The sequence below is a fragment of the Colobus angolensis genome, unplaced genomic scaffold (genome assembly GCF_000951035.1).
Source record: "Colobus angolensis palliatus isolate OR3802 unplaced genomic scaffold, Cang.pa_1.0 Scaffold94, whole genome shotgun sequence".
In the NCBI taxonomy this organism is placed as follows: Eukaryota; Metazoa; Chordata; class Mammalia; order Primates; family Cercopithecidae; genus Colobus; species Colobus angolensis.
Window position 1 is genome coordinate 1,673,889 of NW_012123376.1, and position 16,562 is coordinate 1,690,450.

General features: G+C 39.1%; 1 protein-coding gene across 3 annotated transcripts in view; it reads left to right on the forward strand.

Annotated features, from left to right (window-relative positions):
• Positions 1-16,562, forward strand: part of KLF12 (Kruppel-like factor 12) — a 465,591-nt gene that overhangs the window by 380,492 nt on the left and 68,537 nt on the right. For all 3 annotated transcript variants that reach the window (XM_011932150.1, XM_011932151.1, XM_011932149.1), the window contains one exon: positions 14,228-14,290. In XM_011932150.1, the coding sequence (XP_011787540.1) occupies positions 14,228-14,290 (63 nt within the window). The remainder of the gene's footprint in view (positions 1-14,227; positions 14,291-16,562) is intronic.

The following is a 16,562-nucleotide window of genomic DNA, read 5'->3' on the forward strand; positions in this document are numbered from 1 at the left end:
TTGCTAAGACCCTTGGTAAAGCACAGTATTGGGGTGGGAGTTACCCGATTTTCCAGGTGTTGTGTGTCTCAGTTCCCCTGGCTAGGAAAAGGGATTCCCTTCCCCCTTGCACTTCCCAGGTGAGGCCTTGCCTCGCCCTGCTTCAGCTCTGGCTGGTCGGGCTGCAGCAGCTGACCAGCACCGATTGTCCAGCACTCCCTAGTGAGATGTACCCAATACCTCAGTTGAAAATGCAGAAATTACCTGTCTTCTGTGTCACTCGCGCTGGGAGTTGGAGACTGGAGCTGTTTCGATTCGGCCGTCTTGCTCCACCCCCTAGTCTATGATTTCTAAACATAATCCTCAACTGTAAGCAGCATCACTGTTTGGTAAATATGAAACTGTAATATTTGCCACACATTCTACCATTCTAGCTTATGTCTACTTAACATTTTTTAAAAGAGCTGCATCTTTGCTCATAAAATAAACAAAGTAAGGTGTTGTTTAAGAGTGTGACATGGGAGTCCCTCAGGCCTAGACTTGAGTTTCAACCCTGGTATGTGCCCTTGGGTTAGGTTCATAACCTCTCTAAGCTTGCCTTTCTTGTTTGCAAAGTGAGAATAATACTTACATGACAGGCTGTTTTTTGGTGAGGTTCTCTAGTGAAACTCTAAGCACAGGCCAGGTGCTGTAGCTTATGCTTGTAATCCCAGCACTTTGTGAGGCTGAGACAGGCAGACCACTTGAGCCCAGGAGATCGAGACTAGCCTCGGCAACATAGGGAGGCTCGCCTCATGTCTACAAAACATAAAATAACTAGTGGGGTGTGGTGGCAGGCGCCTGTAGTCCCAACTACTCGGGAGGCTGAGGCAGAGGGATCGCTTGAGCCTAAGTGGTCAAGGCTGCAGAGCCGTGATTGTGCCACTGCACTCCAGCCTCTATGACTGGAGTCACACAGAGGGAGACCCTGTCTCAAGAAAAACAAAAAAGAAACTCTTAGCACAGTACAAAGTTCATGGAAGCTCTTGCTTTAAGAACACACTTGTGTTTGTGTAACTGCCAAGTGTCATGGAACACTGTCATGCCTATTCTTTGTCACTCAGTTTTTCCCTCAAGCATTTTCAGGCTCTCCTTTTCCATTGGCTCCTTTGACTTAACATACAAAGGTGTGGCTTCTGTTTTCTTTTTTTTTTCTTTTTTTTAGACACGGAGTTTCCCTCTTGTCACCCAGGCTGGAGTGCAGTGGCATGATCTTGACTCAGTGAAACCTCTGCCTCCCGAGTTGAAATGACTCTCCTTCCTCAGCCTCCCAAGAAGCTGGGATTACAGGCATGCGCCACCCCTGCCCAGCTAATTGTTTTATATTTTTCGTAGAGATGGGGTTTCACCATGTTGGCCAGGCTGGTCTCGAACTCCTGACCTCAGGTGATCTGCCCGTCTCGGCCTCCCAAGATGCTGGGATTACATGCGTGAGCCACCATGCCTGGCCTTCTGTTTTCTTCAAAAAAAGACAGAGTAAGGGAGAGAAAGAGGAGGAAGGGAAAGTTTACCTGCATATTAGTCTTTTTCATTTCTAGGCCTTTTGCACACCCGTTGCCATTGATTTTTTTTTTCTTTGTTTTTGTTTTTTTGAGACGGAGTTTCATTCTTGTTGCCCAGGCTGGAGTGCAATGGTGTAATACTGGCTCACTGCAACCTCCACCTACCAGGTTCAAGCGATTCTCCTGCCTCAGCCTCCTGTGTAGCTGGGATTACTGGAATGTACCACCACGCCTGGCTAATTTTCTATTTTTAGTAGAGACAGGGTTTCTCAGTGTTGGTCAGGCTGGTCTTGAACTCCCAACCTCAGGTGATCCACTTGCCTCAGCCTCCCAAAGTGCTGGGATTACAGGCGTGAGCCACCATGCCTAGCCACCATTGAATTCTTATATGACACTACCTTGTACATTATTCATCTGAAGTGAAATCTTCCACTTTAAGAGAGAAAAATCTCAAAACATCGATTGCATCATCAAGGACATTCTGCTTTCTGGGATGTACTCCCTTAGCAAGAACTCCTTCTTCCCACTAAGGTAGTCATGTGCTCAACCAATCGTCCCCTCTTCCTTTTTGCACATACATCTTTCTTCCCTCATATACTTGGCTGCCTCTCCATGCCTGCACAAAAGTTGTATCTTAGGAGACCCAGCCCAAATCTCACACCATTCACTGGAAGGAATTTTTCTCTCCTCTGACCTCTTGAAGTAATCATATTTCCATGATTTCTTTATGTTTAGTTATCTGCTGCCTTCCAACTATTCTTCTTTTTGCAGAATTGGGTGTTCTTAATCTTACACTGTTGTTGTTTAACCTTTCTGAAACTATTGTGTACTTCCCCAATTGGGCTGTTTTCTTCTTTTAAGATCAGAGGCTATATCTTAGATTTCTTTAATATTACCTAAATTGACTGGCAGGTGCATTTAATGTGGGAATGCCTAATCCATTTAAATCAGTTCCTTCCTGTTCATGTATTTTTTTTCAATCACAATGGTAGAGTGCTTCATAAGCAACCAGAACAATGACGTAGGGATTCATATGAAAAATAACCAAAATAACCAGATGTACTTTAATTTGGCTATTTTGTTAATATAGTAATAACCAATATATGTTTCTGCAGGGTAAACTCTGTACCCTCTTTGGCTTGTGCTACATGAAGCAGTGGAAACCGAATACCAATGGCTGGAAGTAGGGCAGAGGGGAGAATAGTGAATTTGAGTGTGACTAGTATAAATGATGTTGATCAAATGTGAGAGTTCCAGTGCATTTTGAAAGTGCTTGTATGGTGGGTGCATTGCTATTTGTCCAATCCTATTGGTGGGCTGGCATGTGATACTTTATAAGCTTCTTGCCAATCTCCACAAGTACCTTTAGCCCTGTGGGTACTGATTTATGTGTTTGGCAGCTCTTACACTCAGATGCCAACTCCTGAAATAAAGTGTCTCAGTATAAGCTGGTAGGTCAGGTCCTGGCTTCTTTGCCTTGAAGTTCTCCAAGCTTCTTGGCTGTCAGTATTGGCAGTGAGGAAACTGCTACTACAGCTGTTTACGGATCAGACTGCTCTGTGATTCAGTACTGAATCCATCTCTTGGACACCGTTCCTTTTATTTGGTGTCCACTTAAAGAAAAACAAATTGGGACTTAAATACACACACACTTACATAAATCCGTTTCTTTTTAATACATTATTTAAAATAATAATAGTCACATTTAATTAATAGATTGAAAGTTTTCTAGCATTTGAAATTTTATTGAAAGTGAAATGTAAGCTATATTTTTTCCTTAGAGATGGCTTATCATCTTTAGAAGCTAGTTTATGCCATTTTCATTATGCCTGTGAACCAAATGATGTAAAATTTTGTCCTATTCAAAGAAAAAATGGTACAGCTTAGTGAGCTATAACACCTTCTTGAGAGAATGCTAAATTGTAATAGGTCCAATTTGAGGTGACAAAATGTCTGTATTACATACTTTAACTTTGCCTCTTTTTATAGCCTAAATGAGGCATCTCAAAATTAATGCAGCCAGAGATCGCAAAGGCATTTGAAGTAATTCCTCGACTACTTATTACTTTTTCTCAACAGCGCTCACCAAATAAATGGTGTTACCAGTGGGACTAATAGAGTAACTACCAATCAGAATGTCTGCCAGTTCATGAAATGTCTCCAACTCAATCCACACTAACAACTGAATAAACTATTTCAGTTCATGTAATGAAGAACTAGAACCTTAATGTACCATTTACTGAACAGTGAAAAATAATATATATTTATATCCATGAAAAGGAAAGTGGAAAGTCGAAGCAATTATCAGGATATCTCGGGTCACAGTAAAATTTGGGATCTGTGTAACCTAGATGAATGTCAGTTCCGTGATATAGGTTGTATTTCTCTGTACACATAATCTAAATTTCCCCAAAACTTACCATAGCATCATTTTATCAACCTTTGAAAATGCCTTTGTCTCTTTTTCTTTTACTCTTTTCTTTCTAACACTCTTCAGCATTCCATTTATTAGTAATTCTGTACTCAGTTCATGCAAAAAACCATTAAAGGTGGAATTAATGAGTTTTTACTTTAAAAAAAGAGTGATAGGCCAGGCACAGTGGCTCATGCCTATAATCCTAACACTTTGGGAGGCTGAGGTGGGCAGATCACCTGAGGTCAGGAGTTTGAGGCCAGCCTGGCCAACATGGCGAAAGCCTGTCTCTACTAAAAATACAAAAATTAGCCGGGCATGGTGGCACATACCTGTAATCCCAGCTACTCAGGAGGCTGAGGCAGGAGAATCACCTGAACCCAGGAGGCAGAGGTTGCAGTGAGCCGAGATCATGCCATTGTATTCCAGCTTGGGGTACAGAGCAAAACTCCATCTTTTAAAAAAAAAAAAAAAAAAAAGTAAGAGAGAAGGTACATATATATGCACACACAGACACGCACACATATACTTTATATTTTTAAACATGTACAGGTTGAGTGTTATTGATAATAACTGTTGAATGAAAAACTATATCACAAAATAAAACACAGAAAAAATAATTTCTAATAGATCTGTATTGCTTATATTATTATCCCAGCAAAGCCCTGGCACTTGAAAATTATTTTATTTTGAAATAACTTTAGAATATAAAAGTTGCAAAATTATTACAGAGTTCACATATACCTTTCACCCATTTTTTCTAATGTTAATATCTACATCCTTATAGTGTAATTACTCACACCAATAAATTATCATTGGTTCAACAATTAACAAAACTACTGACCTCATTTGGATTTCACCAGTTTTTCCACTGTGTCCACTAATTTCTCTGGCAGCGAGGAAGTGACGGATGGATCTGCCATGACATTCTGGCTTGGGATGGTTCCAGGTGTAGGCCGATGCAGGTCCAAAGAACCCACATCTCCTGTAGGGCCAAAGCTTTTCTTTAAGGTACATCATTTTTCACTCACCTTCTCTTACATTTTGTACTTTATCTTTTTAATGTTTATATATATAGTTTGTATATGTATATACACACATATATTGACATTTATTTTTTCAGATTATTGCAGCAGCACATCTGTAGGAAAAAATAAGGCTACTATTGTGAGTTCTCATCATCTCTTTTTATTTATAGAGCAGTATGTAATGTGTGCCTACTTTTTACTGGACATGCGGCCTGGTACAAGGCATAAAGTGGTGAGCTAAGGAGAAATAGTTCTTACTTTTTATCAAATAATCACTCTCCATATAATTACAAGCCTTATAAGTGCTGTGAAGGGCAATGCAGGGAATGATAAGAATCTGTAAGATGGAGACATGATCCGGTTTGGTGAGTTAGAGAGAGAGAAGTGACATTTGAACTGAGGAGCTGAGCAAGGGATAGGAGTAAACTAGGTGGGGCTGGTAAGGGGGGTTGTGAGTAAAAGGACTAGCATGTGCACAGACACTGAGCTGAGAGCAAGAAACAGGAAACAGAAGGGGATGTTGTAGCATCATAAAGCTTGGAGAGGGGAGTGGCTGGCCAATAGGCATTCGGGCTGTGTTGAGATTTGGGTCAACTTCAAAAGCAATGGAAAGCCATTAAAGGGATAGTGGAGCTGAAAAATATCACTATGCTATAGTGCTGCCAAGGGATTAGGGGAGGTGGTAAAAAAGAGGAATGGGTTAAAATAGGTGGGTAACTGTGGAAACGGAACACAGATAGAATGGAGATAGTGTCATAGGCATCCCTGTTTGTGGATATGGAAAGACTTCAGACCAGGGTAACTCCTGGGTTTCTGGGTTGTTTAACAGAATTGATATTGGTGTTAATGACTGCTCAAAGCAACTCTGAAGGAAAAGCAGATTGTTTTTTGCCTTTCTGATATCAAAAATCTCTTTTCTGTCCTGATGTTGGTCATGAGATCATATGAGACTGAACTGAGTCATGAAACTCCAACCTCCCATCCAGTGAGATCCCTGGTATTCTCTGAATGAGTGGGAAGAGAGGTGTAAAGTCAATCAAGAAGATGTCCTGTTCCCTGGGGTCCTGGCCCTGGTCTGGTGGTCTTCTCACTTAAATACTGCCTCCATGAAGCTCAGGGCTCACCTGTGATTTATATGCTAAGGATACTCAGGTCTCTGGCTCTTCTCAGAATTCTCTGCTGAACCCCAAATATGTATGTGCATCTGACAGTTAGAAACTTGTATTCTTTTTTAATCCAGAAACATGATCCTCCTCCTTTATTCCGTGTATTAGCTTCTTGATTACCCACATCAGAAGCCTGGATGTCATCCAAAAATTGTTACCTTACTTCTGCCTCGCTTGCCCACACCTCACATATACTTAGACCAGGTCCTGCAGATAATGCCTAATCTGTGTCCATCCTCTTCTCATTCCTCCCCCAACCCACCGTCATTCCCGCTGTGTCCATCTGAATCCTGCTTTGTGACATTATTGCAGGTGTCCTCCCATGGCCTCCTGTGCCTTGCATTTCCCTCTGGCCACCCTGTGTACTGCTGCCAAGGTGATTTTTCTGGTATACAAATCTGATTGTGCCAGTTCCAATCTTAAAATTCTTTGGTGGCTGTCCTTTAATTCTGTTTGAGTTGACCATTTACCACAACACACAACACCTGTAATTTCCTGCCCCTCCAGGCTCACTAAACCCTTTCCTCTAGTTGTCTACACCAATTTATGGTTTTGCTATTGGACACGGTTCTACTACCCTGTGTTGCTTTTTTGTATCTCCAGAATTCCCCTTTCCTTTTCCACATCTGAGAAATGTATCCTTTAAAGTGTACCTCATTCCTTTTCCTAGGGAAACTCCCATGTTTATTCCAAAGCTTAATTCAGATGCCGCATGGCCATTTATCTGCCCCTGTGGCTGTTAATCACATGGCACCATCATGGTCAATTATTTGTCTAAGCTCACTTGCAGTGCTGGCTTCTTCAAGTCGGGAACCGTGTTTGAATCCTTGTAGTATCCTCTCCCCAACACACTTCATAGCACGTAGGAGCCCGGAAGACACTTAAGAACTTAGAACAATGCTTGGCATAGTAGAGATTCAACTAATATTTGAATTAATGAGTAATAGGTGTACAATAAATGTTGGTTAAGTAAAAGATAGGGTGTATATATGGCTCTGAGCAATAGAGGAAAGGCTGATATGGCTGCACAGCTCTGTGACCCAGTTCCCAACTCCTTAGACATTTATGTATTGATATGTGCATCTGAATCCCATCTTAACATCAAGCTTATCTCCCGCAAATACTTCCAAGAATCTTTCCCCTCTGGCCATGCCATATTATCCACTTCCTACCTTGAATTCACTTTCATACTTAGATGAGTAACTTAGCTCCTCTTCTTGGAGTGCTTTCCTACCATTGTTCAATTTTGCCTCTGAAAATTGTACCTATTCTTTTTGTCCTAGCCTAAAAGTCTCTTCCTCCTGGAAACCTCTGGTATTTCACAGTTTGAATTCATTCTAACCCCATTTTTACTTTCATGAAATTTGAAATCTCTTCTAATTTTCCTATCCTATTTTGTAATAGTTACTACCTGTTTATGTCAACTGGACTGTAAGCTGCTTGAGGGCAGGGATCCTATTTTGCTTACAATGCAAGACCTTGCACATAGTAACTGTTGAGTGAAGTTTGTTGGATTGTATTAATAATTTTCAATTATTGATGCTTTAGGTGCTCTGGAGGTTTTCAGTAAGTAATTCACTGAGATTGCTCAAATTTCTAAACCTAAATCATTTTTATATTTTTCGATACTCATTGTTTAACAAATGTTTATGCGTCTATGCCACATGTTTATTATATGTGGACAATGCACTATGCTAAGCTCTGAGGATGCAATGGTTTCTTAGACAGATATGGCCATTGCATCCATTTAGTAGGAAAATCAGGCCAATCATACAACAGCTATTTATTGAGTGCCTACTTTAGTATCAGGTACTGGAGATATGACAGTGAGCAAAAAGAGAAAAGTTCCCTTGTCCCTTGGAATATTCTGTCTAGTTGGGGAGACAGGTTAAATAAACTAAACATACTAACAAATATAACCTTGAGTTAACCCATGCTAAGTACCCCGTGCCATAAGAATTCAGAGCAAGATGACCAAGACCTGGAGGTTAGGGAGGGCGTCTTACAGTTGAGCATCAGCTAATCAGCTTAGCAAGGAGAGAGGAGAACATCTAGTGTCACTGCCCCAGAGAGAGCAAGTGGGGATGATGGGAGATAGAGCCAGGATTAATTAATACATTATAATTGCACACCAAATGCTCTTTTTAGAATTCCTCTTTCTCTTGGTGTATATCAGAAATAAATGTTTCCTTCAAAATGTTATATTTTTAACACAGTTTAACTTCTCTCTTTCAGTGTCTATGGCATTATAATAAGAGTTATAGTAAACAGTAAAAAAAAAAAAAAAAAGTTCACATATTGGCTGGGCATGCTGGTTCACGCCTATAATCCCAGCACTTTGGGAGACTGAGGCAGGAGGATCATTTGAGTTCAGGAATTTGAGACCAGCTTGGCCAACATGGTGAAACCCCATCTCTACTAAAAATACAATAATTAGCCATTACAGGTAGCACATGCCTGCAATCCCAGCTACTCAGGAGGCTGAGGCAGGAGAACTGCTTGAGCCCGGGAGGCAGAGGTTTCAGTGAGCCAAGATGGCGCCACTGCACTCCAGCCTGGGTGACAGAGCAAGACTCAGTCTCAAAAAAAAAAAAATTCACATATTAATTGCATATAGTATTTAAGTTTGGGCCACTTTTCTAAAAGTAACATAAATGGCTTTTCATGAGAGAAATTTTAGTATAAAGGCAGGTGGAGAACTTTTTAAAAATATATGGCATTTCTAATAGTCATTTAATCACTGGCCTGAGGAAAACCTGAGAATAAAAAGGGCCCACTGAATTTAAACACTGGTCACACTCATATTTTTATTTGGTCATGGGTAGTGTATTTATATTAAAATAACTTCTAGAGTAACCTGAATAATCAGGAGAACTTGTATTCAATATAACTGAGTGTAAGAAGAAGGCAATACCAAGAAATATTTTTAAATTGTCTTTTATATAATTCTGCATAGGAAAATTCTGATATTTAGTAATTGCGGAATTATTTCTAGGTTAATCTTCAGCAAATGTAGTAAACTGAGTTGTTAAAGTATGTATTATGTTTAATGCTTTGCACAATGTATAGATAATAATTTAATCATTAACCTAATTAAAATATAGGTTCGTGATTATATAACCTAAATGGATTTAGAAAAAGAACATATTTGTACATAATAATTTCTTAAAATCTTGAAATAAAATATCTTGCTAGATGAGTGATGTCCTACAAGAAAGATTTCATTGGTCTGTGGAATAATCATTTATTCTCATTCTTCTCAGTATGAAACAGCCTCTCTAACTTATGGGGTGTGAGCACAAGTGGACTCACATGTTATTCTAAGGTTTTTGGCCTGAGCAACTGAGTGAATAATTCCGCCATTTTTGAAATTCAGAAGATACCGGAAGGAACAACTTTTTTTTTTTTTTTTTTTTTCAGAGCAAGGTTGATATTATTAAGAAACCTGGGTCTGGTTTTCAGAGAAGATCTAAGGCTGAAGGTAGACATTTGGGAGTCATGATGATATGGGTGGGAAGGTCATGAAGGTAGCTATGTTGGAGCCTCTTTTAGCTACAGAGTGAGTTTAAATAGTACAGAGGAAAGGTCATAGGAAAGTGACAACTAGCCCATGCCAACATTTAGAGTTTGAAAGAATGAGAGGAGGAGGTTCAAGCAAAGGAGAAAAAAGGAGGAAAGCCAGAAGAATGTCTTGGCTGCTGAGTAAAGAAGCTGTTCAAGGATGGAGTGATAAGTTATGTCAGTGGCTGCTGAGAATTTGAGAAGTTCAGGACTGAAAATTCACTATCAGATTAGAAAACATGGAGACTATTGATGGCTGTGATGAGGGTGGTTTCATGAGAGGGGTGTGGACACCAACTACATTGGATTCTAGAGAAAATGGAATGTGAGGAAGCATGAATATAGCCAGAATTAATTTCTGCCCTCTAAAATTTACATGTGTTGTACATTATGTATTTAAATACAGTGCTAATATAACAAGGAACATTCATAAACAGTTAAAGAGATAAAGTATATTATTATGACTGTACTTCTTGTAAGTACCCACATGCTTCATATTTAGTCCAAGAAAACCATTCCTTCAACTTTGTATCTACTTATATTATAAAATGTTTGATTGGGCTTAAATACATGGAAAATTTCCTATTTAAGACCCTGATGCTAATTCATCTTATTATATCCTCTGGGCTGGCCAGAGGGAATATATATAAGTACCAGATGATAATCTTACATCATCCTGAGTAGGATGATGTCAGACAGGTCAGACAGACCTTTGTTTAAATCCTGACTTCTCTCTTTACTACCTATGTGACCCCAGCAAGTTACCTAATCTTCTAAGCCTATTTTCTCAAAGATAAAATATGGACAGTAATGACATGATAAATTAAGATATTATGTCTTAATTATTTAGCATAATGTCAAGCAAATAGTAAAGGCTCTGTAAACAGGTGCAAATTTGCATTGCCGGGATTACTCTCTTGTTCTTGAATTGGTCATAACTTAAATACTATGCAATTTAGTACACAGAAGATAGATCTTCTAATAAAGAACAGAAAAGTGAGCTGCCTGAGAGTAAGCCATACCTTATAAGCCATAGTTTTTGGTTTGTGTTACTCTGTCCATGTTTATTTCTTGGTTTGTTTCCTCACCTTTAGTAAAGTTGTATAAGCATAGTAGGTAAGACAGCAGGCTCTGTAGAGCAGATTTGTAATCTTAATCCCCTGGAATTACCTGGATAGTCCAGCTCTATCCTCTATCTTCCCATCCTTTCATGTCTAATCAGCACTGCTAGTGATAATAGCTAACATGTATTGACTGCTTCCTAAGTACTGAGCACCGTTCTAAAGATTTTATAGCTGTTAACTGATTTAAACCTCGCAGCCCTAGGTAATGGGCACCATTATTACCTCCATTTGCCCAGATGAGGAAACTGAGGCACAGAGAGGTTAAGTAACTTGCCCAAAGATGACACAGTTGGTAAACAGTGAAGCTGGGATTCAGTCAGGCAGGCTGGTCACACAATTTTCACTCTTAACCACTTCATCCTAATTCCACTTGGGATGATAAGATTGCATTACATTATCACAGCTTTTCTGTGGTGCAGATAGTAAAGTGGGACCAGTATCCTTCCCCAGCAATTAATGAGTGGCTGATGATTTGTGTTGGGGATCAAGGTGTTTCGTCCCACCTTCAGTCACCAGGGGGTGCCATTCAGGTAGGTTTATGAAAACACTGAAAACCAAAGTGATGGTATTCTCTTGATTAGCTATAAATGGTAGTCATTAAGATGCAAGGTTTTGAGGGTCAGGTTCTTTGGTGCTTACACCCAAAGAAGAAAGAGCCATTTTTGTATTAAGTCATCTAAAAAGTTCTCATATGCTTAGCAAGAAAGCTAAATTAAGCTCTGCACTGGGTAAAATTATAAACATGCTCTCTGCTCCAGATGAGTAAGTGTATATAAATAGAACAATTGGTACACATGGCCCTAATGGTATAGCTTCCCTGTTCTCTATGTAATGTAAATCACCAAATGTGAGCATTTCCACCTGACAAACTGTCAGTCTCAGAAGAGCACATTCAATACATGTTACACAACAACCAAGATTGCCCTTTTCTTCAGCGTGGTGTTTTTTCTTTCCACATCCAGCAGTTAGTACTAAGGCCTGAAACCCTTAGTTACAGAACAAAGTGGGTTAGCAGTAATCGAGCCTGTATGAGGCTAAGGGAAGAATAATGAACATTCCCTGCAAGCTTCCTGCCTAGATGCAGGTGCAGGAATCAGGAGGTCATGAATAATGCATGACATGCAGATTAGGTGGTGGTTTCTCCTCCTGAGGTTTTGACGTTGCTACCTGCCTGGCTTCTATATGTGGAAAGAAGGCAGAAGAGGATGGCAAAAAGTGTTACAGTTTAAAGACTGAGCTCAAAAAACATGCCATATCCTTTTGAAGAAATAAAATTCAGGGGGTTGGTGAAGTGCAAGGCTTATGGTCTACTTTATCAGATGAAGTACGGGCCAAGTTATCGGTGTACTTCTTCCCTTTGAGGACAAAAATAAAGCTTTCTTGATTTACCTTTTTAATTTAGGAAACCTTGTAATTATTCGTTCATATACACACAATCAGGACTTCTTTTCCAAAGACTTTCCTAAGGAATTCTTTTCCTGAGACTGCTAAACCATTATAGAAATTCTCCATTTATAGTATTTGATCTATGGATCAGTGAAATTTTCCTAAAAGATACAAATACCTAGAGAATGTTGTAATTATGTATTAAACAGACTCTCTTTTTCTTCACTAATGTATGCAATAAACAGCATCAATAAGAGAATACTTCTGTCATTAAACTTCACCCAGTGGAAATTTCATGATGAAGTAGTTTCTTTGTACTCCTAGGGTTAAGGAGGGGACAATATAAAAAAAGTAAACCTCTAAAGGATAGAGGACAAATTAAAGAACTGTGAGTATCTGGGGCTGATTAAACTTTATTTAAATAGTTAGAATTGTGATACCCCAGTGCGGGTATAGGAAAAGTTCAGGAAAATTTCTTGCACTTCCTCTTAGGTCAGGGGGCTTTAACCGGGGAGAAGTTTTTTGGCTCAAATATCCATTTTAAGGATTGTATTTCAAGCAGACAGAAAGTAAGAAAGTAAAAGAATAAAAGAAAAAAATTATGCTTGCTACCTTTCGTATAATTTTTATGTACTTTTATTGCATTTCCCCCCTCTTTGTCCAATTTGGGATACTGGATTATGAACTGGCTTTCATTTCTAGCTGAGTCTGTCATTTCCACTAGGCCCCAGTTTGGCTGGACGCCAAGACCAACAGGTGATCCTTGTAGCTGCAAAACAGCAGGAAGTGGGCCGTGCTTGAATGAGACAGTTCACCAGAGGGGCTGTCTGGCCTCTCTCCATCTTTCTGCATAATTAACACCCCCTCCCCCATGCCGAGCAGAAAATCTGTGCTGAGCAGCTCAGCTGCAGCAGCCATTGAGAAGCGCCGTAAGGAAAAGAATGTTAATAAGGGATGTTGGAAGAAATAAGCCTTCCGAGTGCAAAGTGCAGTCTGGCTCTGGGTTTAGGGAAAGACTGCAGTTGGCCCTTAGGTGGGACTGGAACTTCTTTATCTGTTATGGAATGATTTGGATTTACTAAATAACTACAGAGAGCTGGGTTTCTTACAAACTGGACTTTAAGACCAGTTTTATATCCCCATTTTTATTCTTGTAAATAAGAGCAATGTATGAAGCATAAAGGGTGAAAGTAATATAAGCTAAGACTGCTTAGATCTCACAAATCCTGGCTAAAGATAGACCATAACAGGAAGCTGGCAGCCGGAAGTAGGGCGTATTGTTTTGCCAGTTAGTGACCCACAAAGAGGCGGAGGTTTACTAGCTAGGCTTTGATTGGAAGATAACAGCAGTTCCCGGAAGCTTTAAGCTATTTCCAGTGGATGAGCCCAACCCTGGAAGCTTGGAAAGCAGTATATTCTTCACTTCTTTATCTGGCTAAAGTTTTGAATTGGCTTTACTTTCTTCAAAGCCCAGTGGTAGCGCATCACTTCCAGAATGAACTCCTCCTAGGAGTACCTGTGCACCCTTCCTTCCTCCCCGGGGCCCGCAGATTCTGTCACAGCATATTTGAATGATGTTGTCTTGCTTCCTAGAGTTTTAAATATGGTAGAATGAAGGAGGGGGCACTTAGACGCCTCTTTGTGCCCACCCTCATGGGAATAGGTACAAAGAGGGCTTACTGAACCCAGGCACCATACCTTAGATAACCTTTACCCACTCTTGTACCTGGCAAGGGTTATTTAGTCACTTTTGTTGGACTGAATGAGTGCATCAGTCCCGCCTCTGGGAGTCTTCAGAGCGAACATTGTGACAGACCTGTTGTCGTGAGAGTGGTTAAGAAGGAAAAAAGGACCACAGATTTGCAGGCATAGGAATTTCATTGCATCATTTACTAAGACTGGATCAAGTTCTGGGGATTTTGTATTAAGCAATTCTAAAAGAGATTATTTATAAAACAGATGCCATTTTTTAAGTTTGCAATTGGGAATATGCTTTTTCAACAACTGGATTATTCTCATCTGTCTACAGGGTACATCCGTCCCCAGTATCAAGGGTCCGGGGAAATCGAATGAATAATCAAAAGTTTCCTTGGTGAGTATACAGTCTAATATGAGAATTTGTAGGTCTTATGGGAAATTTTAATAGGGCTTATGTTAAAATTAAGAGAATTCCTACTTCTCTATACAGAGTGCATTCCTGCTAACTGGACTATGTGGTCTTCCTTTCCTCTGGACAGTTCGAAATAAGTATAGATAGAGTTCCTTTCCAGCCAAAACTCTTCATTCACCAAAAACCCTGTGTAACGTTTTTTAAAATAGATATGACCTAAAGTTCCTAAGATTATAAACTCTTACCTGTTTTAAAGAATGTTTCCTTTTTTTCCGAAGATATGTAGACCCAGCTATTTCTCAGATGCCAACTTCAACTTCTCACAAAGATTTTCACAGTTAATGAATCTGTTACACTAGTTTTGGGGATTACGACCTCAGTGATTTTTTTTCCTTGCCGTAGCCTTAAATATCCAGGAATTTTTTTTTTTTTTTAATTTGGGGAATACCAAGATCTTCTTTAACTGATGGGTTCTTGAACAAAAATATAGATGGAATTTTGCAGAAACAACCTGAAAAGTTATTTCAACCAGAAAACATTGATTATTGATTATTTAGAGAAGCGATTTAAAGTGTTTCACAAATATTTCATGTGAAACAGCAACAACAAAAATGTAGGCTCAATATGTATATTTGTTTATATTACTCCTTTCCACAAAATTAACCTTTTAACACATAATGTATTGTTAAGCAAAAAAAAGAAAAATTAAAAAAAAAAAAATGAACTGTGGCTGTATTACTTCAAAGATGAATGGAAATTCCATTTTACTTCGTTGAATTATAGTTAGAATGAGATTTTGATTAAAACTATGCCTTTTTTTTTAAGTATGGGAAGATGATTACCAAAGATTGAGCTTCCAAATTAATTTTATTCCTATATCAAGATTATTTTTAGACACAAAATAATGACACTTTGAATTTGAATCATGCCTAATCAGCTCACCTCCCTTCCCCCATTAAATCTAATTAATTCTCACAATAGCTTGGTGATGTTGTTAAATATTGTGCTTTTCTTTTTCACAGAGGGGGAAATGGGGAACAGAGGATACAGTCATTTGCTTATACCTTGCCTTAGAGCCGGGGCATCCTTCCTGGTTTCTTACCATTGCTAAAGCATATTATCCCCTGTCCAGCTTGAAAAGCTAAGGGGATAATAATATAATGGTCATTACATAAAAGGAAAGGGAGAAATCCGGTCTGTTTTTGACTTGGCACACCACACGCTAATGGGTAGACTACAGAATTGTCAGGTATAAGATCCAATTTCCGCAACTTGGTTCTCAATGGCTAAGTGTAAAACATGGAGTAAATAACAGTTTCTTTTCTTGACTTTTCCTCTCTGAAATATTGAAGTAATGATGTTCTTGCATAATTCATAGCATGTTATTTGTTTAGTAAGTGTAAACCACTTGTATCTCCAGAGAAGTAATCCATGAAAAACAAAAGTGATGTTTACTACTAGCCTTGAGAAAATTCAACTTTTATTTATTCAGCAACATTTATTTACAGTTCCAGGCACTGTAAGAAACACTAGATTAGAAAGATAAATAAAACATAGTTTCTATCCTCAATAGCCTACCTGTCTTGCAGGGCAGATGTTTGTGTGTGTGTGTGTGTGTGTGTGTGTGTGTGTAATGTCACATACACAGACACATAATACGATATCACACAAGCACATAATATACAATGTGGGTAATGCTCTAAGGAGATATATTTATAATATAATGTTTAGAAGGAGAAGTTAGGGGCTTTATTTAAGACGAGTTTGAGAGTTCATACTCGGGAGGGGGTGAAATATAAAGGAAGGAACAAGACTGTCAGAAAATCCATCCCAAAGAAGAAAGCTTTGAACAAAGACCTAGAATTAGTAAGAAAAGCAGGGTTGAGCTAGTGTTTCCTTTATAGATTGATGCATGCATAGAAAGACCTGGAGATATTTCCAAATTGACTCTAGTAGGAGCATACATGGATTTAATACGTGTACTTTATTTGGTCATGAGCTAGCTAAGATTTCTATGATATATACTACCTTGAATCTTCCTTAGGTAAATACTGTGAGTCTAGTATATGGAAATAAATCACCTGGCTAGGAAGAAGCCCCATGAATCACCCAGCCTCTACTTCTAGTAAAGTGATAAACACTTATTATTTCTTTGTGAAATACTGGCCCTGAAAATTCAGAAAGTTTAAAGACTCATGTTGGCAATGAAGACGAAGGGAAAGTAATAGTTGCTCTCCCCCATCTATCAACTGGG